Source organism: Cherax quadricarinatus, chromosome 88 (genome assembly GCF_038502225.1).
Source record: "Cherax quadricarinatus isolate ZL_2023a chromosome 88, ASM3850222v1, whole genome shotgun sequence".
Lineage (NCBI taxonomy): Eukaryota > Metazoa > Arthropoda > Malacostraca > Decapoda > Parastacidae > Cherax > Cherax quadricarinatus.
In genome coordinates this window covers 16,909,875-16,934,573 of record NC_091379.1, presented here as the reverse complement: position 1 = coordinate 16,934,573, position 24,699 = coordinate 16,909,875, and the positions used below count along the sequence as shown (strand labels likewise).

Below are 24,699 nucleotides of genomic sequence, written 5' to 3'. Positions count from 1 at the left end.
TCTTTATGTTGATAAGGGGCTTTTGATGCAAGGCACTGGAACTATTCTCACTTTCCTTAGATTGAACCTGAGTGCTTCCCATTCCCCAGGTGCTTTATGACCCCTGCAAGTTTAGCACTTCCCAATGAATGTAATATTATTTTTCATTTTTTTTAATTAAAACATCAGCTGTTTCCAACCAAGGTAGGGTGACCCAAAAACGAAAAACTTTCATCATTCACTCCATCACTGTCTTGCCAGAGTCATGCTTACACTACAGTTATAAAACTGCAATATTAACACATCGATGGAACAGAAAAATCGCTCAATATAAAGTAATTTTATTTTAAAATGAGAAATACTGAGCAGAGAGTCCTTATAAACACACGTCTTGAACACGACATATAAACATGTCATGAAAGTTAAAAAACTTACTTGTGCAGATTTGGCATCTTCACTAATGGTGACGTTGAGAGAATCAGTGTGAGAGATAATGCGTGCTATATTGTGACCTCCTGATATGTCACACTTGATGTTGATAGTATATGCCTTTAGTACAGTAACTACTCTTGCCACATCATACTCATGTTCTAACACTGAAACAAAGATATTGACTGATATAGCTAAATCACTCAATTTTTTAATGTATATGTATGTGATACATAAAAAATATAATTGATATGGAAAAATAATATAAATAGTTATTACATACACTAGTTTAACATAAAAACACCATTACCTCTACACAGGTAGAGTGTTATTTTTTCATTACCTGTTACTAGTGTTGTAACGTGGGAGAGCTTGGGATTACAAAAATAAACACGAAAATTTATAATCTTTACTTATAGAAATATTTTGCATAAAATTATAACAAGGAGTCTAACTCCTACTCTTATCTTTGGCATAGCTACCTTATACAAAGCCATACACAATATACAAAGTCACATAAACAATCAATGTACAAGTAAATCATCATAACCCTAAGTGCCCCAGTGTCATATGTCACTGCCATCTTCAGGTGTCTTACAACACTACCAATCCCAGTGTTAAAACACTCCTTCATCGTGTCCTATGACACCACTTTGTCTCTGCATTATAATGCCCTTCTCTTATGTGTCACACGACACCTTTTACTCTCTGTTATAACACTCCTTCACCATGGTACACCCACGACACTGCCTTACCCCCGTGTTTTAACACTCAGTCTCTTTATGTCCTTTTCACTGCATCATTTGACATTAACTCACCGGGTTACAACACCGACTTTTTTTTTCTAAGAATACTTGTGTGTCACCTGTCACCTGACACGCAATGCTCACCGGGTTACAACACCCTGGCTTTCCACAATGCAGTGGACCCCCCGCCTTACGATATTAATCCATTCCTGAGAGCTCATCGTAAGCCGAAATTATCGTAAGGTGAATTAATTTTCACCATAAGAAATAATGGAAATCAAATTAAACCATTCCTGACACCCCAAAGTATGAAATTTTTTTTTTTTTTTTTACCACATGAAATATTAATTTTAACACACACAAACTGAAGAAGACATGCACAATTACTACTCTACTAAGAATAGAATACATGACACTTACCTTTATTGAAGATCTGGTGATGATTGATGGGATGGGAGGAAGGGAGAGTGTGGAAGTTGTTATTGTTTAGAAGGGGAATCCCCTTCCATTAGGACTTGAGGTAGCAAGTCCTTTTCCGGGGTTACTTCCCTTCTTTTAATGCCACTAGGACCAGCTTGAGAGTCACTGGACCTCTGTCACACAACAAATCTGTCCATAGAGCTCTGTACCTCCCGTTCCTTTAACTTTCCTAAAATGGGCCATAACATTGCCATTGTACAGGTTGCAAACACGGCTTGCAGTAGCTGTGTCAGGGCGATTTTCATCCATAAAGGTTTGCAGTTCAACCCACTTTTCACACATTTCCTTAATCTTTGAAGCAGGCAACTGACTCAATTTCTCTCTCCCCTCCTCTGAAGCAGTTTCCTCAGGTCTGGCCTCTTGGTGTTGAAGATGATCTTGCAGCTCATCAATGGTTAGTTCTTCATTGTCCTCCTCCACCAACTCTTCCACATCCTCCCCACTAACCTTCAACCCCAAGGACTTCCCCAATGCCACAATGGATTCCACAACTGGCATACACTTCTCAGGGTTAGCCTCAAACCCTTCAAAATCCCTTTCTTCAACACATTCTGGCCACAGTTTCTTCCAAGCAGAGTTCAAGGTCCTCTTAGTCACTCCCTCCCAAGCCTTAACTATAAGGTTTACACAACTGAGGATACTAAAGTGATCTTTCCAAAACTCTCTTAAGGTCAATCGAGTGTCTGAGGTCACTTTAAAGCACTTTTGAAACTTAGCTTTTGTGTAGAGTTTTTTGAAGTTTGAAATGACCTGCTGGTCCATGGGCTGCAGGAGAGGAGTGGTAATAGGAGGCAAAAACGACCTTAATGACGCTCATGTCCCCAGAAAGTCGCTCTGCCAAGTCTGAAGGATGACCAGGAGCATTGTCTAATACCAGGAGGCACTTAAGGTCCAAGTTCTTTTCCATTAGGTAATTTTTCACATTGGGGGCAAATGCATGGTGTAACCAGTCATAGAAAAAGTCCCTAGTGACCCATGCCTTACTGTTTGCCCTCCACAGCACACACAAATTAGCCTAGAGGACATTGTTTTGCCTGAATGCTCTGGGAGTTTCAGAGTGATGCACCAATAAATGCTTCACTTTGCAATCACCACTAGCATTAGTATACATCAGAAGAGTAAGCCTGTCTTTCATAGGCTTATGTCCTGGAGTCTTTTTCTGTCTCATAAACACGCTAGATAACAGGGATATCTTGCTACTCCTACTTACACTTTGGTCACACTTCACAGACACGCACATGCATATATATATATATACATACATCTAGGTTTTTCTCCTTTTTCAAAATAGCTCTTGTTCTTCTTTATTTCTTCTATTATCCATGGGGAAGTGGAAAAGAATCTTTCCTCCGTAAGCCATGCGTGTCGTATGAGGCGACTAAAATGCTGGGAGCAATGGGCTAGTAACCCCTTCTCCTGTAGACATTTACTAAAAAAGAGAAGAAGAACTTTATAAAACTGGGATGCTTGAATGTGCTTGGATGTAGTGCGGATGACAAGAAACAGATGATTGCTGATGTTATGAATGAAAAGTTGGATGTCCTGGCCCTAAGCGAAACAAAGCTGAAGGGGGTAGGGGAGTTTCGGTGGGGGGAAATAAATGGGATTAAATCTGAGTATCTGAGAGAGTCAGAGCTAAGGAAGGGGTAGCAGTAATGTTGAAGGATCAGTTATGGAAGGAGAAAAGAGAATATGAATGTTTAAATTCAAGGATTATGTGGATTAAAGTAAAGGTTGGATGCGAAAAGTGGGTCATAATAAGCGTGTATGCACCTGGAGAAGAGAGGAATGTTGAGGAGAGAGAGAGATTTTGGGATATGTTAAGTGAATGTACAGGAACCTTTGAACCAAATGAGAGAGTAATTGTGGTAGGGGACCTGAATGCTAAAGTAGGAGAAACTTTTAGAGAGGGTGTGATAGGTAAGTTTGGGGTGCCAGGTGTAAATGATAATGGGAGCCCTTTGATTGAACTTTGTACAGAAAGGGGTTTAGTTATAGGTAACACATTTTAAGAAAAAGAGGATAAATAAGTATACAAGATATGATGTAGGGCGAAATGACAGTAGTTTGTTGGATTATGTATTGGTAGATAAAAGACTGTTGAGTAGACTTCAGGATGTACATGTTTATAGAGGGGCCACAGATATATCAGATCACTTTTTAGTTGTAGCTACAGTGAGAGTAAAAGGTAGATGGGATACAAGGAGAATAGAAGCATCAGGGAAGAGAGAGGTGAAGGTTTATAAACTAAAAGAGGAGGCAGTTAGGGTAAGATATAAACACCTATTGGAGGATAGATGGGCTAATGAGAGCATAGGCAATGGGGTCGAAGAGGTATGGGGTAGGTTTAAAAATGTAGTGTTAGAGTGTTCAGCAGAAGTTTGTGGTTACAGGAAAGTGGGTGCGGGAGGGAAGAGGAGCGATTGGTGGAATGATGATGTAAAGAGAGTAATAAGGGAGAAAAAGTTAGCATATGAGAAGTTTTTACAAAGTAGAAGTGATGCAAGGAGGGAAGAGTATATGGAGAAAAAGAGAGAGGTTAAGAGAGTGGTGAAGCAATGTAAAAAGAGAGCAAATGAGAGAGTGGGTGAGATGTTATCAACAAATTTTGTTGAAAATAAGAAAAAGTTTTGGAGTGAGATTAACAAGTTAAGGAAGCCTAGAGAACAAATGGATATGTCAGTTAAAAATAGGAGAGGAGAGTTATTAAATGGAGAGTTAGAGGTATTGGGAAGATGGAAGGAATATTTTGAGGAATTGTTAAATGTTGATGAAGATAGGGAAGCTGTGATTTCATGTATAGGGCAAGGAGGAATAACATCTTGTAGGAGTGAGGAAGAGCCAGTTGTGAGTGTGGGGGAAGTTCCTGAGGCAGTAGGTAAAATGAAAGGGGGTAAGGCAGCCGGGATTGATGGGATAAAGACAGAAATGTTAAAAGCAGGTGGGGATATACTTTTGGAGTGGTTGGTGCTATTATTTAATAAATGTATGGAAGAGGGTAAGGTACCTAGGGATTGGCAGAGAGCATGCATAGTTCCTTTGTATAAAGGCAAAGGGAACAAAAGAGTGCAAAAATTATAGGGGGATAAGTCTGTTGAGTATACCTTGTAAAGTGTATGGTAGAGTTATTATTGAAAGAATTAAGAGTAAGACGGAGAATAGGATAGCAGATGAACAAGGAGGCTTTAGGAAGGGTAGGGGGTGTGTGGACCAGGTGTTTACAGTGAAACATGTAAGTGAACAGTACAGTGGACCCCCGCCTTACGATATTATTTCATTCCAGAAGCATGTTCAGGTGCCATTACTGAACGAATTTGTTCCCATAAGGACTATTGTGAATTAGATTAGTCCATTTCAGACCCCTAAACATACACGTACAAACGCACTTACATAAATACACTTACATAATTGGTCACATTGGTAGCTGATCATAAAGCGGGGGTCCACTGTATTTAGATAAGGCTAAAGAGGTTTTTGTGGCATTTATGGATTTGGAAAAGGCGTATGACAGGGTGGATAGGGGGGCAATGCGGCAGATGTTGCAGGTGTATAGTGTAGGAGGTAGGTTACTGAAAGCAGTGAAGTGTTTTTACGAGGATAGTGAGGCTCAAGTTAGAGTATGTAGGAAAGAGGGAGATTATTTCCCAGTAAAAGTAGGCCTTAGACAAGGATGTGTGATGTCACCGTGGTTGTTTAATATATTTATAGATGGGGTTGTAAGAGAAGTAAATGCGAGGGTCTTGGCAAGAGGCGTGGAGTTAAAAGATAAAGAATCACACAAAGTGGGAGTTGTCACAGTTGCTCTTTGCTGATGACACTGTGCTCTTGGGAGATTCTGAAGAGAAGTTGCAGAGGTTGGTGGATGAATTTGGTAGGGTATGCAAAAGAAGAAAATTAAAAGTGAATACAGGAAAGAGTAAAGTTATGAGGATAACAAAAAGATTAGGTGATGAAAGAGTGGCTATTAGATTGGAGGGAGAGTGTATAGAGGAGGTGAATGTATTCAGATATTTGGGAGTGGATGTGTCAGCAGATGGGTCTATGAAAGATGAGGTGAATCATAGAATTGATGAGGGGAAAAGGGTGAGAGGTGCACTTAGGAGTCTGTGGAGACAAAGAACTTTGTCCTTGGAGGCAAAGAGGGGAATGTATGAGAGTATAATTTTACCAACGCTCTTATATGGGTGTGAAGCATGGGTGATGAATGTTGCAGTGAGGAGAAGGCTGAGGACAATATGTGGTGTGAATATAATGCAGAGAATTCGTAGTTTGGAAGTTAGGAGGAGGTGCGGGATTACCAAAACTGTTGTCCGGAGGGCTGAGGAAGGGTTGCTGAGGTGGTTTGGACATATAGAGAGAATGGAGCGAAACAGAATGACTTCAAGAGTGTATCAGTCTGTAATGGAAGGAAGGCCGGGTAGGGGTCGGCCTAGGAAAGGTTGGAGGGAGGGGGTAAAGGAGGTTTTGTGTGCGAGGGGCTTGGACTTCCAGCGGGCATGCGTGAGCATGTTTAATAGGAGTGAATGGAGACAAATGGTTTTTAATGCTTGACACACTGTTGGAGTGTGAGCAAAGTAACACTTATGAAGGGATTCAGGGAAACTGGCAGGCCAGACTTGAGTCCTGGAGATGGGAAGTACAGTGCCTGCACTCTGAAGGAGGGGTGTTAATGTTGCAATTTAAAAACTGTAGTGTAAAGCACCCATCTGGCAAGACAGTGATGGAGTGAATGATGGTGAAAGTTTTTCTTTTTCGGGCCACCCTGCCTTGGTGGGAAGCGGCCAGTGTGTTAATAAAAAAATAATAATAATGTCCTGGGAGTGCCTTTTCATCCTGAGTAATGTAGGTCCTGCTTGGCAATTTCTTCCAAAGCAGGCCTGTTTCGTCGCAATTAACCACTTGTTCAGGTTTCAATTCTTCACTGTCTATGTACTCCTTGAATTCCTTCACATATTTTTCAGCCACTTTTTGGTCCGAACTGGCAGCCTCACCATGCCTTATCACACTATGTATGCCACTAGGATTCTTAAATCTCTCAAACCAACCTTTGCTGGCCTTACTCACATCACCACTAGTTGCAGGCATTTTTCTAATTAAATCGTCATGCAACTTCCTAGCCTTTTCACACATGATCACTTGAGAGATGGTATCTCCCGCTATCTGTTTTTCGTTTATCCACACCAATAACAGTCTCTCAACATCTTCGAGTACTTGCAATCACTGTTACGAAAACAAACTTGCACCTTTTGCAAGAACAGCTTCCTTGATTGCCATTTTGTTGGCCAAGATAGTAGCGATGGTTGATTGGGGTTTGGTATACAACCTGGCCAGCTCCAAGACACGCACTCCACATTTGTAGTTAGTAATTATGCCTTTCTTCATTTCCATAGTAATTTTCACCCTTTTTACCACAGGGTTGGCACTAGAAGCTTTCTTGGGGCCCATGGTGACTTATTTTGCAGCTAAAAGCACTAAAAACACCGATATGAAATGTACCGAATGTATGCTTAAATGTGACCGCACTGGCTGGCTTGTAAACACTGGCACCCACGGGGCAGTTGAGGCCACACGTGGGACACGTCCCAGATGAATCACGTAAGGCGAGTCTTTTATCGTGAGGCAAGGCAAAATTTTTCCGTTCAAATGCTTCGTATGGCGGATTTAACGTAAGGCGATGCGTTCATAAAGCTGATTCTGTCCGTGTCATCTGACACACAACGCTCACCAGGTTACACACAGCCTGGCTTCCCACTTGTCCATGTCATGACAGAGACCCACAGGTCCCTGAGGTCTGCTACAGAAGCCTAAGTCAACAGGTGTCCACTCCCTGAAGAAGTCTGGTGGACACACTCAACTGTCAGTAGATGTACATCATAAGGCCATCTGGTGAACACACTCGAAGGCCAGCCACCAGCAGGTGTATTCCGTGAGAGTCTGGTGAAGCCAGTCACCAGCAAGTGTGTCTGGTGAACAAAAACCAGTGACCAGCAGATACATTCCATGAGAGCCTGCTGAACACTGTCAATCAGGCCGGCTCAGCAGTCTCTACATTGGGTTTCACGACATACCCAGTGGTATTGCAGGCTGGCAGGTTAGCTACTTAACCACCAGTTTGGTAGGAGGCCACAACAATAGTACAGATAAAAGGATAGATTTTTAAGAAATATGAATAAAGAGATCAACATACATATGACTGTTCTCCATAAATTCAGTATGCACTATACAAAAAAAGAACAGAACAAATATAATTAACAACCATGGGGTAGATGAAAACCTTGACAGCAGTTAATTCTAGTCTATCATCCCTTACTGTATGCAAAGAATTAGCAAAGTATCTAAACTACTGAAGTTACCTCACAGAATACAGAATGTACTGTACAATATGTTAACTCAAAGCATATAAAATGTAATATTGCCTTACAGAATACAGAATGTACTATAATCTGTGTTCATCAAGAACTGCAAGAAACCTCTTTCATGTGCCTTAAACATTCTATGGAGAGGGAGCACAGACACAAGTGTCGTCTCACGGTCACTAAAAACAACATACGTAGCCCCACTCCACAAAGTGGCAGTAAAACAATTGCAAAGAATTACAGACTGAAAGTACTCATGTCCTACATCCTAAAATTTTTTGAAAGGGCTGTAAGAGGTAAGATCACCTGCACCATCCAGGACAACATGAGTATAGAGCAGGTTGCTCCTGCCTCTCAACTACTGGGCCACTATGACATGCTCTTAGATGCAATGAGGGCAAACAAAATGTACATGTAGATGGAAGTAGGTCATACCCTTGGGCATGACCTACTTCCACTGGAGAATCCTGCCTACCAGTGACGAAGCATTCATCTGATACTTATCCCCATTTCACCTGACGCCAGTCTGTAAGTACCAGCCTTCTTGCCTATGCTCCAGATTCTTCATGACTACGGTGCTCTTCACACCAACTCCAAGGCTGAGGGACTGATTACCTCATCTTTTGTATATATGAATATATCCTTTGTCTATATAAATCAGATTCATTTATAATTAATAGAACTATTGTACAACTATGATAAATTTCTTTAGTGTTTAGTAGTCAGTAAGCCATTAAATTAAGTCGGCCCATAATGCTCAGGCATAACAGAGGCTCTCTTTGCACTGCAACCCATTATTGTAAACACATTACTTGCAAATAAATAAATAAATTTGAATTTTGAAATACAATATGTTTATAGAGGGGCCACAGATATATCAGATCACTTTCTAGTTGTAGCTACACTGAGAGTAAAAGGTAGATGGGATACAAGGAGAATAGAAGCATCAGGGAAGAGAGAGGTGAAGGTTTATAAACTAAAAGAGGAGGCAGTTAGGGTAAGATATAAACAGCTATTGGAGGATAGATGGGCTAATGAGAGCATAGGCAATGGGGTCGAAGAGGTATGGGGTAGGTTTAAAAATGTAGTGTTAGAGTGTTCAGCAGAAGTTTGTGGTTACAGGAAAGTGGGTGCAGGAGGGAAGAGGAGCGATTGGTGGAATGATGATGTAAAGAGAGTAGTAAGGGAGAAAAAGTTAGCATATGAGAAGTTTTTACAAAGTAGAAGTGATGCAAGGAGGGAAGAGTATGTGCAGAAAAAGAGAGAGGTTAAGAGAGTGGTGAAGCAATGTAAAAAGAGAGCAAATGAGAGAGTGGGTGAGATGTTATCAACAAATTTTGTTGAAAATAAGAAAAAGTTTTGGAGTGAGATTAACAAGTTAAGAAAGCCTAGAGAACAAATGGATTTGTCAGTTAAAAATAGGAGAGGAGAGTTATTAAATGGAGAGTTAGAGGTATTGGGAAGATGGAGGGAATATTTTGAGGAATTGTTAAATGTTGATGAAGATAGGGAAGCTGTGATTTCGTGTATAGGGCAAGGAAGAATAACATCTTGTAGGAGTGAGGAAGAGCCAGTTGTGAGTGTGGGGGAAGTTCGTGAGGCAGTAGGTAAAATGAAAGGGGGTAAGGCAGCCGGGATTGATGGGATAAAGATAGAAATGTTAAAAGCAGGTGGGGATATAGTTTTGGAGTGGTTGGTGCAATTATTTAATAAATGTATGGAAGAGGGTAAGGTACCTAGGGATTGGCAGAGAGCATGCATAGTTCCTTTGTATAAAGGCAAAGGGGATAAAAGAGAGTGCAAAAATTATAGGGGGATAAGTCTGTTGAGTGTACCTGGTAAAGTGTATGGTAGAGTTATAATTGAAAGAATTAAGAGTAAGACGGAGAATAGGATAGCAGATGAACAAGGAGGCTTTAGGAAAGGTAGGGGGTGTGTGGACCAGGTGTTTACAGTGAAACATATAAGTGAACAGTATTTAGATAAGGCTAAAGAGGTCTTTGTGGCATTTATGGATTTGGAAAAGGCGTATGACAGGGTGGATAGGGGGGCAATGTGGCAGATGTTGCAAGTGTATGGTGTAGGAGGTAGGTTACTGAAAGCAGTGAAGAGTTTTTACGAGGATAGTGAGGCTCAAGTTAGAGTATGTAGGAAAGAGGGAAATTTTTTCCCAGTAAAAGTAGGCCTTAGACAAGGATGTGTGATGTCACCGTGGTTGTTTAATATATTTATAGATGGGGTTGTAAGAGAAGTAAATGCGAGGGTCTTGGCAAGAGGCGTGGAGTTAAAAGATAAAGAATCACACACAAAGTGAGAGTTGTCACAGCTGCTCTTTGCTGATGACACTGTGCTCTTGGGAGATTCTGAAGAGAAGCTGCAGAGATTGGTGGATGAATTTGGTAGGGTGTGCAAAAGAAGAAAATTAAAGGTGAATACAGGAAAGAGTAAGGTTATGAGGATAACAAAAAGATTAGGTGATGAAAGATTGAATATCAGATTGGAGGGAGAGAGTATGGAGGAGGTGAACGTATTCAGATATTTGGGAGTGGACGTGTCAGCGGATGGGTCTATGAAAGATGAGGTGAATCATAGAATTGATGAGGGAAAAAGAGTGAGTGGTGCACTTAGGAGTCTGTGGAGACAAAGAACTTTGTCCTTGGAGGCAAAGAGGGGAATGTATGAGAGTATAGTTTTACCAACGCTCTTATATGGGTGTGAAGCGTGGGTGATGAATGTTGCAGCGAGGAGAAGGCTGGAGGCAGTGGAGATGTCATGTCTGAGGGCAATGTGTGGTGTGAATATAATGCAGAGAATTCGTAGTTTGGAAGTTAGGAGGAGGTGCGGGATTACCAAAACTGTTGTCCAGAGGGCTGAGGAAGGGTTGTTGAGGTGGTTCGGACATGTAGAGAGAATGGAGCGAAACAGAATGACTTCAAGAGTGTATCAGTCTGTAGTGGAAGGAAGGCGGGGTAGGGGTCGGCCTAGGAAGGGTTGGAGGGAGGGGGTAAAGGAGGTTTTGTGTGCGAGGGGCTTGGACTTCCAGCAGGCATGCGTGAGCGTGTTTGATAGGAGTGAATGGAGACAAATGGTTTTTAATACTTGATGTGCTGTTGGAGTGTGAGCAAAGTAACATTTATGAAGGGATTCAGGGAAACCGGCAGGCCGGACTTGAGTCCTGGAGATGGGAAGTACAGTGCCTGCACTCTGAAGGAGGGGTGTTAATGTTGCAGTTTAAAAACTGTAGTGTAAAGCACCCTTCTGGCAAGACAGTGATGGAGTGAATGATGGTGAAAGTTTTTCTTTTTCGGGCCACCCTGCCTTGGTGGGAATCGGCCAGTGTGATAATAAAAAAATAATATGAAAATACATCACAAAGTCGCTGTTTTAAAGAAAAACACGATCGCAGTTTTTTTTATCTCATTATGCATTGCTTGCTGCAGGATTTCTTTTATACTGTGCACACTGACCACGCAGACCCATTCTCTCGTATGACAGGCCTACCAGCTTTCTCCCGCAAGATTTGAAGCCGCTAGAATTTTGGCGTTGTATTACAGGACCAACATTGACTTCAAAGTCATAATTTTATGGGACCAACACCAAAGGGGTTAAGGATGAAACTAGGTACATGAATTGGAGGAATGACAGACAAAGACAGGGAGAACACAGAATGAAAGAATTCAGACTAAAAGTGTCTGTGGCAATTTGCAGAAACATTTCCAAGCCTGATGTAAAAGGTACAAGCATGTCAATAAGATACTTGGCTGAATCACAAGAAAGAAAATAAAAAAGGTTTGAGAGAAAACTACAAAATTTTACACATTGTAAATAATCAACAAATGTGTATTACCCAAGTGTGGGTGCACACTGCAAGCAGTGACAACCTATCTCATTAGATTAGAAGAGAAGCTTGGCTTCAAGCTGGGAAGCAATAATAAGACTCTCCAAGCCAATCAAAGGTAAATCACAGGCACTATTCTGTTATGAGTTTACCTCCAAATACACAGATTTTTTTGAGTACTGTACCCATTGCAACTGAGTTTTTGCTGGATGATGTAAGTAAAAATAACCTTTTACTCCTAAGATAACCATAAAGTTTGTTCTTACCATTGGACTTTTCTGAAGTGGATGATGGGCTATACCGAGGGTTAAGAACTGTTGGCAGCACAAAGTTCACTCCACCATCAGTCTGCACCTTCAAGTCCATTATACAGCTGATGTTGAGCTCAGCTTCTGATTCTGAAATACAGTACAGTATATACAATTTACGTTTCATAAGACATTCTACATATTGTTTGGAAAAAAGCTAAAAATGTTCCTCTGACACAAAGGTAACTAATACATCAATCAAATGACAGGGCAAGGATAAGTTCTTGGGTATACACCTTGATAGCAAACTAAATTTCAACTCAAACATCCTGAACACTTTAAAGACAATTTCCAAAACAGTAGACGTTCTTAAACATATGATATTATGTACCACAAACACCTGAACTCGCTCTGTATTACTCTCTAATCTATCCCTACTTCACATATGGTTTATGTGCTTGGGGATCAACAGCAAATTACCTATGTTGAAAATGATATAAAATAACAAGTTGATAAGACATGTGCAGCAGTATCTTACTGTAATGTTGAAACATTTTGCCTAAACAGTAGGCTTCTTCAGTCAAATACAGAGGCAGCAGGTGTAGTTGCAAAGGAAAGATGATGTAATCAGTCCATCAACTTTTTTTTTTTTTCAACAAGTCGGCCGTCTCCCACTGAGGCAGGGTGACCCAAAGAGAAAGAAAATCCCCAAAAAGAAAATACTTTCATCATCATTCAACACTTTCACCTCACTCGCAGATAATCACTGTTTTTGCAGAGGTGCCAAGATACAACAGTTTAGAAACATACATAAAGATATATACTAAGTAGTAGGTTGGTAGACGGCAACCGCCCAGGGAGGTACTACCGTCCTGCCAAGTGAGTGTAAAACGAAAGCCTGTAATCATTTTATATGATGGTAGGATTGCTGGTGTCCTTTTTTCTGTCTCATAAACATGCAAGATTTCAGGTACGTCTTGCTATTTCTACTTACACTTAGGTCACACTACACATACATGTACAAGCATATATATACACACACCCCATTAAGTTTTCTTCTATTTTCTTTCTAGTTCTTGTTCTTGTTTATTTCCTCTTACCTCCATGGGGAAGTGGAACAGAATTCTTCCTCCGTAAGCCATGCGTGTTGTAAGAGGCGACTAAAATGCCGGGAGCAAGGGGCTAGTAACCCCTTCTCCTATATATATTACTAAATGTAAAAGGAGAAACTTTCGTTTTTCCTTTTGGGCCACCCCACCTCGGTGGGATACAGCCGGTGTGTTGAAAGAAAGAAAGATAAAGATATATAACATATCACTCCAAACTGCTAATATCCCAAACCCCTCCTTTAAAGTGTAGTCATTGTACTTCCCATTTCCAGGACTCAAGTCCGGCTATATAAAAATAACCAGTTTCCCCGAATCCCTTCACTAAATATTACCCTGCTCACACTCCAACAGCTCGTCAGGTCCCAAATACCATTCGTCTCCATTCACTATCTAACATGTTCAGGCACGCCTGCTGGAAGACCAAGCAACTCGCCCACAAAACCTCCTTTACCCCCTCCCTCCAACCTTTTTGAGGACGACCCCTACCCTGCCTTCCTTCCCCTATAGATTTATTTGCTCTCCATGTCATTCTACTTTGATCCATTCTTTCTAAATGACCAAACCACCTCAACAACCCTTCTTCAGCCCTCTGACTAATACTTTTATTAACTCCACAGGTCATCTTATGTTCAGTAATATACGGTTTGTGGCAGAGCTGTTAACTTCTGAATAAACATTTAGCTTACCTGAAATGCTTTGTATTACTAAAGGCTTTTAAAATATATCAACAATGTAATACTCACAAAAGAGAAAAATTGTTGTATTTTATTTCTTTTTTGGAATTGTAGTTGATAAAGAGAGACAAGAGCCGGATGTGAGTGTGGGGGAGGTGCTTAAGGCACTGGGTAGAATTGAAGGAATTAAAGCAGCAGGAATCGATGGGATCATGACAGAAATGTTAAAAGCAGGTGGGGACATAGTTCTGGAGTGGTTGGCACTTTTGTTCAATAAATGAGTAAAAGAGAGGAAGGTGCCTTCAGACTGGCAGAGAATGTGAATAGTTCCTTTATATAAAGGGAAGGTGGGACAAAAGGAGTGTAAAAATTATAGGGGAATAAGCCTATTTAGTATACCTGGGAGTGTATGGTACGGTTATTAACCCTTTCAGGATTTCGGCTGTACTAGTACGGCTTACGAGCTAGGGTTTTTGACGTACTAGAACGCATAAATTCTAGCGCCTTCAAATTTTGCGGGAAAAGGGTGGTAGGCCTAGGTGTGAGAGAATGGGTGTGTGGGGTCGGTGTGCGTGGTAGAAAAAAAATCTGGGACCCAGTGGTGCATTGTGGGAACGCCATGTTAGCAGACCTTGTTCACCATGCCTCGCGGTAAGAAGCTCCTCACTCCTCAGCCTTAATAAGAGGTGATCACCTCTTATTAAGGCTGAGGGACTGATACTCTTATTAAGGCTGAGGGATTGATAATCTCTTATTAAGGCTGAGGGACTGATAACCTCTTACTAAGGCTGAGGGACTGATAATCTTTTATTAAGGCTGAGGGACTGATAACCTCTTATTAAGGCTGAGGGACTGATAACCTCTTATTAAGGCTGAGGGACTGATAACCTCTTATTAAGGCTGAGGGACTGATAACCTCTTATTAAGGCTGAGGGACTGATAACCTCTTATTAAGGCTGAGGGACTGATAACCTCTTATTAAGGCTGAGGGACTGATAACCTCTTTTAAGGCTGGGGAACTGATAACCTCTTATTAAGGCTGAGGGACTGATAATTTCTTATTAAGGCTGGGGGACTGATAACCTCTTATTAAGGCTGAGGGACTGATAATCTCTTATTAAGGCTGAGGGACTGATAACCTCTTATTAAGGCTGAGGGACTGATAACCTCTTATTAAGGCTGAGGGACTGATAACCTCTTATTAAGGCTGAGGGACTGATAACCTCAAAACTACTTTTTCTACTGTCCCCAGTTTTATATTCACCTTCATTTAACTGAAGCTGCTTTGATGGCAAAATTTTTACCAATAAAGATATGCAAGTGTCGCACAGGTGTCTTATTTATCAACTTATCAATGCTGTATACCAACAACTTGCTAATGCTGTATACCAACAACTTGTTAATGCTGTATACCAACAACTTGTTAATGCTGTATACCAACAACTTGTTAATGCTGTATACCAACAACTTGTTAATGCTGTATACCAACAACTTGTTAATGCTGTATACCAACAACTTGTTAATGCTGTATACCAACAACTTGTTAATGCTGTATACCAACAACTTGTCAATGCTGTATACCAACAACTTATCAATGCTGTATACCAACAACTTGTCAATGCTGTATACCAACAACTTATCAATGCTGTATACCAACAACTTGTTAATGCTGTATACCAACAACTTATCAATGCTGTATACCAACAACTTGTTAATGCTGTATACCAACAACTTGTTAATGCTGTATACCAACAACTTATCAATGCTGTATACCAACAACTTGTTAATGCTGTATACCAACAACTTGTTAATGCTGTATACCAACAACTTGTTAATGCTGTATACCAACAACTTGTTAATGCTGTATACCAACAACTTATCAATGCTGTATACCAACAACTTATCAATGCTGTATACCAACAACTTATCAATGCTGTATACCAACAACTTATCAATGCTGTATACCAACAACTTATCAATGCTGTATACCAACAACTTATCAATGCTGTATACCAACAACTTATCAATGCTGTATACCAACAACTTATCAATGCTGTATACCAACAACTTGTTAATGCTGTATACCAACAACTTGTTAATGCTGTATACCAACAACTTATCAATGCTGTATACCAACAACTTATCAATGCTGTATACCAACAACTTGTTAATGCTGTATACCAACAACTTGTCAATGCTGTATACCAACAACTTGTTAATGCTGTATACCAACAACTTGTTAATGCTGTATACCAACAACTTGTCAATGCTGTATACCAACAACTTATCAATGCTGTATACCAACAACTTATCAATGCTGTATACCAACAACTTATCAATGCTGTATACCAACAACTTGTTAATGCTGTATACCAACAACTTGTTAATGCTGTATACCAACAACTTGTTAATGCTGTATACCAACAACTTATCAATGCTGTATACCAACAACTTATCAATGCTGTATACCAACAACTTGTTAATGCTGTATACCAACAACTTGTCAATGCTGTATACCAACAACTTGTTAATGCTGTATACCAACAACTTGTCAATGCTGTATACCAACAACTTGTCAATGCTGTATACCAACAACTTGTCAATGCTGTATACCAACAACTTATCAATGCTGTATACCAATAACTTGTCAATGTTCTATACCAACAATAATTCACTCTCCAACAAAAATTTCAGTTCATGTTTAAAGAATGTGTTTCTAATTAACTTAAATCTGTACAGTTTGTGAAACAGAACCCCATAGTGAATGATATCACCAAGACAACCATCATGGTGAAGAGTCGTCAGGAAAACCTGACAATCAGTTTGATAGTTAACTAGTGTTGAACACTGGTGTGGAAGAGCCATAACTAGAGTGAAAAAGTCTGAAAACTGTGATATAAATATGTTTGACTGGAAATTTGTGTTAGTTTTCTTATACAGTGGACCCCCGCATAACGATCACCTCCGAATGCGACCAATTATGTAAGTGTATTTATGCAAGTGCATTTGTACGTGTATGTTTGGTGGTCTGAAATGGACTAATCTACTTCACAATATTCCTTATGGGAATAAATTCGGTCAGTACTGGCACCTGAACATACTTCTGGAGTGAAAAAATATCGTTAACCGGGGGTCCACTGTACTGTATTTTGTTTTTTTCAACAAGTCGGTCGTCTCCCACCGAGGTAGGGTGACCCAAAAAGAAAATACTTTCATCATTCAACACTTTCACCTCACTCACACATAATCACTGTTTTTGCAGAGGTGCCCAGAATACAACAGTTTAGAAGTATATACGTATAAAAATACACAATATATCTCTCCAAACTGCCAATATCTGAAACCCCTCGTTTAGAGTGCAGGCATTGTACTTCCTATTTCCAGGACTCAAGTCCAGTTATACTGTATATTTATATATAATGAATTTGCATTAAGAAAGATTATTTTTCATCACTGCATGCACCACATTTAATAATTATGCAAAATACTTATGACTGTTGGGTAACATATATGTGGTTCTTCAAAGTATTGACTACAAGATCTTAAAAATGAAACTTCGACAGGGACTCAACAAGCTCAGAGTCATGACTGGCACATCATAGGTAGCTTAAAACAACTAATTTGGTTTCTGAACTGAATAAAAAGTTCAATTTTGTTGTCTAGCATAATATAATGAAATACAGGCACTATTCACTTAACAACCTACCTGTTTAACGACCGCTCAGACTTACAACCAGCTCTCTGGCCAGTCGGTATCGTATGCCGTGCGAAAACTTTCATTGTAGAAACTGCAGCACGGCATCTCAGCATCAAGCAATCTCCAGGCCTACATATTTCGTCTATAAATTTGTATTTTATTGTGTATCCACAGTACAAGATAGAGTTGGAAATGAAGCAGCACTTGGAAGAAAAAATGGAAAGAATGGAAGTACAAAAGAAATTCATTGTAAAAGGGTAAGCCAGTGTGTTCGTCCGTTTGTTTACATATTCAGCGTCTGTCTCATTCACTCATTCTCTCTCGTTTATGATGGCATCTAAGTGTAGCTGTTAGAAATGATTAAATTCAGTGAAAAAGGTATATTGATGGTAATAATAATGATGGTAATAATAATAATAATTCTCCATAGGGAAGCAGAACAGAATTCTTCCTCCGTAAGCCATGCGTGTCGTAAAAGGCGACTAAAATGCCGGGAGCAGGGGGCTAGTAACCCTTTCTCCTGTATATACATGTATTACTAAATCTAAAAGGAGAAACTTTCGTTTTTCCTTTTGGGCCACCCCACCTCAGTGGGATACGGCTGGTACGTTGAAAGAAAATAATAATAATAATAATAACAACAACAACTCTGGGGCACTTTAAATGTCAAATATTTCGTGTAGGTGTGGTAGCTTGCCCAGCTACCACATCTATACGAAATACATACAGTAGACCCCCGGTTTTCGTAATAAATCTGTTCCAGAAGGTTGGCCTAAATCCAAAATGGCCAAAAACTGAAGTAATATTTCCCATAAGAAATAATGTAAATCCAATTAATCCATTTCAGACACCCAAAAATATTAACAAAATATAAATTTTATAAGGAATAACTACAGTGCTGCAGCTCTTCAGTGGTTAGTACATCCATTCCTTACCTTAAAATATTTGTAGTCTTAATGTAGGGCATGAGGTGAGTAGTATTTATTTGTAGGAAGTCAGTGTAGGTAGCCAGTAGATGTAGGTACACGTATGTAGTCCCTCTGGGCTACACCTACTGTCAGTGTAGGTAGCCAGTAGATGTAGGTACACGTATGTAGTCCCTCTGGGCTACACCTACTGTCAGTGTAGGTAGCCAGTAGATGTAGGTACACGTATGTAGTCCCTCTGGGCTACACCTACTGTCAGTGTAGGTAGCCGGTAGATGTAGGTACACGCATGTAGTCCCTCTGGGCTACACCTACCGGCTATCTACACTGCAGCACACAACCATATTATTACCATCGACACCATGTTCCCTGAGTTTAATCATTTCTAACAACTACCTTTAGATGCCATCATAAACAAAGGGAGACGTAATGAATAATTCATGCCGAGAATTGTAAACAAACGCGTATTAAGGGTGGAGACTGGGCCAGATGCCAGATTCACAGTTTTCTCTAACGCTGAATTCGAGAAAACGTAATGTTTACTTTCCACCTGACACCACTCGCAATGTTTATACGTATGCTATGTAACATGTTTCTTATGTAATTTTGAAGAAAATATCATAGATGGATTAATGAAAATGTCTATAGTATTAACCTAAAATAAGACATTTAATGTGCCCAAGAATGAGTCACGAAAACACGAGTGGTCAAGATGAACACATTTAGTACCAATGATTTTCGAGTGGATGCACGAAATCCGAAAAAAGTGCTCGATTTCCAAATTGGCCGATTTTTGCACTGGCTGAAAACTGGGGGTCCACTGTACATGACCTTTAAAGTGCCCCAGAGTGATTATTATTATTACTGCTACCACGACATACCTTGTTCACTGAATTTAATAATTTCTAACAACTACGATTAAGTGCCATCATAAACGAGAGCAAGAGAACGAGAGAGATGCCGAGAATGTAAACAAATACATGTATATTAATTTCTGTATGCTTATGGCTGGTTCATACATATTCATTTCACACACGTTTGTGAAGCTTTTACCACAAAAACATTCAAGAACACACCAGCTAACCCCTTTACAGTGGACTTCTTTGGTACTTCTTCCATTCTTTCCTCTTTTTCTTCTTCCTCTTTCTACAATAAATACTTCTCACCTCTCACTCTACATTAACCCTTTCAGGGTCCGTCCCGTAGATCTACGGCTTTACGTTCAGGGTCCAAACCGTAGATCTACGCCATGAGCTCAGCTCACTCTGATAAACTGTGAGTGGTACATTTGGGCCTAGATATGAGAGAATACATCTATGTGGTATGTGTGCACCACATAAAACAGATCCTGCAGCACACTGTGCATAATGAGAGAAAAAAAATGAAATCATGATTTTTCGATTAAAACAGCAACTTTGCAGTGTTTTCTCGTATGTTTTTTATAGTTGTATTTGCGATTTCTTGGTCTCATTTGATAGAATGGAAGACATATTACAGAAATAGAGATGATTTTGATTGGTTTTAGCACTGGAAATGGCTTGAAACTGAGCTCAAAGTAGCAGAAATGTTAAATTTTTGCCGATATTCAAGAGTAAACAAACGACCTCACACGTCTAATACACATCAGCTGGTGGGTCTAATATACATTCACAAATATGGTGATGATATTTATACAATTATTACAGTATTGCATAACAGTAAATCTTCTATTTTTTGGTGTGAATAAAAATTCATTATGTGAAAAAAAAATCAAAATGGAATTTATTTGTAAAGCCTCAAAACATAACTAATGAACAGAGGAAATGTTAGTTTAGTGCCAGGAATGCCTACATTGTTTATTCTGGACCCTATTTTGAAATTGGAATATTTTGAACTTTGTGTTAAATTGGCCAAATTAACAATTTCCGATCACTTTATTTTGTAGTTGAAACAGTTGACTTGGCGATTTCTTGTGCTCAATCGATAGAATAGAAGTAATACTAGTGAAATAGCTAAGAATTTGGTTGATTGGAATAATGTAATTGGCCTAAAATGGGAGTCAAAGTCGGCAAAATCGCCGATTCGTAAATATCGCTGACACATCAAAATTCGCGAGAGCATAATTTCGTCAATTTTCCACCAATTTTCGTACTTTTTGTTTTATTACCTTCACAAAAAGATTCTCTACGATTTCATAAGAAAAAATAACAATTTTTTTTTTTGAAATATCTTGGACACTGGTGCGTGACTCCAGATTTGGGCCTTGGACCCTGAAAGGGTTAAGACTAGAAATATTTTAAGGTAAGTAATGAGTACACTGTATGTGTATTTTACTTTTTATTTTTAATGCCTAGTTCAATATTTAATATACTAAATATGTTACAAATAGTGCAAAGGTAACATTAAAATAATATCTAAAGTTGACTGACACAAACGCACTACCGGTACAGTATGCCTGAAATATCGATAAGGGGCGGCTCCTAGCTTATCGACCAAGTCTGCTCGAAATGCCTCGACATGATAGTGGCTTTCTTTGTACCAATTAAATTATGAAATGCAAACACACATTGTAACCTTAGCAAAGAAATAAAATTTTGATTCTGATTTGAATTTGCTTACCAACCTACTCATAGGAATGGAACTCGGTAATTAAGTGAGGAGGTGTCTGTACAGTTATTATTTACAAGGTAACTGACCTGCAGGGAGATTGCCAAGGTCCAGATGCAACACATCTGATGCATTTTCATCCTGTCTAGCTAAGACTGCTGTTTTTCCAGCACTTACAGCCTCTTTGTACACATTTTCAGCCTGCCAAATACAATGAAGAAAATCACAAATTTTTTTATGAAAAGTTTTCTGGTAAACACAATGAAAGATTTAAGATCAGCCAGTAATAGGGAAACCTAACTAACAACCTAATGAATAACAGTACTGGTCTCTGTATAATGATTTATTGCTAACTGAAGTTTACAAAGCTAATTAACAGCCTATTAAATATGAGGAAAGTGTAGATAATATACAATGATAGGTAGTAGGTTAGAAGACAGCAAGTGCCCAAGGGAGTACGACCATCCTGCCAAGTGAGTGTAAAACATAAGCCTGAAATTGTTTTACATAATGGTAGGATTGCTGGTGTCTTTCTTCTGTCTCATATACACACAAGATAACAGGTATATCTTGCCACTTTTACTTACACTTAGGTCACACTACACATGCATGTACATGTTCATGTGTACACACTAATCTGAGTTTTCTTTGATTTTATCTTAATAGTTCTTGTTCTTATTACTCTTCCTATCATATTCATGGGGAAGTAGAACAAGCCATGTGTGCTGTAAAAGCTCCTAAAATGCTAGAAGCAATGGGCTAGTAACCAAGTAAGTTTTCACACTAAAGCACACAAGTGAACAATATGTAGATAAAGGTAGGGAAGTTTTCATTTCTTATATGGATTTAGAAAAGGGATATGATAGGGTGGTTAGGGGAGCAATGTGGCAGATGTTGCAAGTCTATGGAATAGGTAGTAAGCTACTAAAGGCTGTAAAGAGTTTTTGTGATAGTGTGGCTCAGGTTAGGGTGTGTAGGAGAGAGAGAGATCACTTTCCAGTAAAAGTAGACCTTAGACAGGGATGTGCAATGTCACCATAGTTCTTTTCTTTCAACACACCGGCCGTATCCCACCGAGGCAGGGTGGCCCAAAAGGAAAAACGAAAGTTTCTCCTTTCAAATTTAGTAATATATACAGGAGAAGGGGTTACAGCCCCTTGCTCCCGGCATTTTAGTTGCCTCTTACAACACACATGGCTTATGGAGGAAGAATTCTGTTCCACTTCCCCATGGAGATAAGAGGAAATAAACAAGAACTAGAAAGAAAATTGAAGAAAACCCAGAGGGGTATGTATATATACGCTTGTACATGTATGTATAATGTGACCTAAGTGTAAGTAGAAGTAGCAAGACGTACCTGAAATTTTGCATGTTTATGAAACAGAAAAAAGGACACCAGCAATCCTACCATCATGTAAAATAATTACAGGCTATTGTTTTACACTCACTTGGCAGGACGGTGGTACCTCCCTTAATAAATTCAACATTGAAATATACCTTTTTCTTTTCCATACACTGTGCAGAAATTGTCCGTCCATCCAAGTGAGCTTCTAATTTATACACGGCAGCACTCTCATCCACTGGAAGCCGGTAGTGAACCTGTAATGTTCCATTAAACTGATGTTAAGTTCATATAGTGTGTGCTAAAAGTTCATAATAAATAAATGTAATCTAAACTCATAAAATCATAATAAGACAACTGAAAAATTATGGAATGTGTGGAGTTTTAGGACTCACTTGCCATGGGTTCAAACCTCACCCATTCCATGATTTAAATTTAATCTCACCCACCATTATATTACTTTTAACAATCACTAGAAACCAGTACTTTCCTAACATTACTTAAGACAGAAATGGTTACTCCAATACACAAAGGTGAAGACCCAAAAGATGTAAACAATGATAAGCTAATATCTAACTTACCAGTGCTATCCAAAATTCTTGAAAAACTAATACACAAGAGATTATACTCCTTTATAACATTACAAAGTATTCTCAACCCCTTTATAACATTACAAAGTATTCTTAACCCCTTCATAACATCACAAAGTATTCTCAACCCCTTTATAACATCACAAAGTATTCTCAACCCTTTATAACATCACAAAGTATTCTCAACCCCTTTATAACATCACAAAGTATTCTCAACCCCTTTATAACATCACAAAGTATTCTCAACCCTTTATAACATCACAAAGTATTCTCAACCCCTTTATAACATCACAAAGTATTCTCAACCCCTTTATAACATCACAAAGTATTCTCAACCCCTTTATAACATCACAAAGTATTCTCAACCCCTACCAGTTTGGTTATAGGCAAAGACTTACTTTACATAGCTCTTGAAAATAATGAATATCCACTAGGACTCTTTATTAACCTTAGAAAAGCTTTGATACAGCAGACTGCAGCATCCTACACCTTATACTTGATCATTATTGCATCAGAGGTCATGCACTTGCATATATGGAAATATAAACACATTTGCAGTTTAATGTGATCCTTTATTGACAACGTTTCGCCCACACAGTGAGTTTTTTCAAGTCACAAACAGATCTACCTGGGGTGGAAGGTACGCGAGTATTAATAGCTAGGTTCAGAATGTAAGTGTGGTGGAGGTACGTGAGGCATTATGTAGAATGAAAGGGGGTAAAGCAGCTGGAACTGATGGGATCATGACAGAAATGTTAAAAGCAGGGGGGGATATAGTGTTGGAGTGGTTGGTACTTTTGATTAATAAATGTATGAAAGAGGGGAAGGTACCTAGGGATTGGCGGAGAGCATGTATAGTCCCTTTATATAAAGGGAAAGGGGACAAAAGAGATTGTAAAAATTATAGAGGAATAAGTTTACTGAGTATACCAGGAAAAGTATATGGTAGAGTTATAATTGAAAGAATTAGAGGTAAGACAGAATGTAGAATTGTGGATGAGCAAGGAGGCTTCAGAGTGGGTAGGGGATGTGTAGATCAAGTGTTTACATTGAAGCATATATGTGAACAGTATTTAGATAAAGGTAGGGAAGTTTTTATTGCATTTATGGATTTAGAAAAGGCATATGATAGAGTGGATAGAGGAGCAATGTGGCAGATGTTGCAAGTATATGGAATAGGTGGTAAGTTACTAAATGCTGTAAAGAGCTTTTATGAGGATAGTGAGGCTCAGGTTAGGGTGTGTAGAAGAGAGGGAGAATACAGTGGACCCCCGCATAGCGACCTTAATCCGTGCAAGAGGGCTGGCTGTTATGCGAAATGTCCGCTATGCGAATGAATTTTCCCCATAAGAAATAATGGAAATCAAATTAATCCGTGCAAGACACCCAAAAGTTTGAAAAAAAAATTTTTACCACATGAAATATACATTTTCCTACACACAAAGAGAAGGATACATGCACAATAGTAGAGTATTACATGCACAATATATATTGTGCATGTACTACTCTACTAAATGAAGAATAAATGACACTTACCTTTATTGAAGATGCAGCAATGACTGATGAGACACTGTCCTGGGAGTGCCTTTTCCTCCTGAGTACTGTAGGTCCTGTTTGGCATTTTCTTCCAGAACAGGCCTTATCACACTGTGTATGCCACTACGATTCTTAAATCTCTCAAACCAACCTTTGCTGGCTC

At 39.3% G+C, this 24,699-nt stretch overlaps 1 protein-coding gene across 4 annotated transcripts in view; it reads right to left on the bottom strand.

The window, feature by feature from the left end:
- The window catches only part of LOC128698666 (von Willebrand factor A domain-containing protein 5A), a 267,556-nt gene that overhangs the window by 202,769 nt on the left and 40,088 nt on the right, over nt 1–24,699 (bottom strand). For all 4 annotated transcript variants that reach the window (XM_070104010.1, XM_070104012.1, XM_070104009.1 and 1 more), the window contains exons 4-7: nt 22,566–22,667; nt 21,158–21,269; nt 12,095–12,226; nt 415–575 (exon numbers count right to left, since the gene is read on the bottom strand). In XM_070104010.1, coding sequence (XP_069960111.1) covers nt 415–575; nt 12,095–12,226; nt 21,158–21,269; nt 22,566–22,667 — 507 coding nt within the window. The remainder of the gene's footprint in view (nt 1–414; nt 576–12,094; nt 12,227–21,157; nt 21,270–22,565; nt 22,668–24,699) is intronic.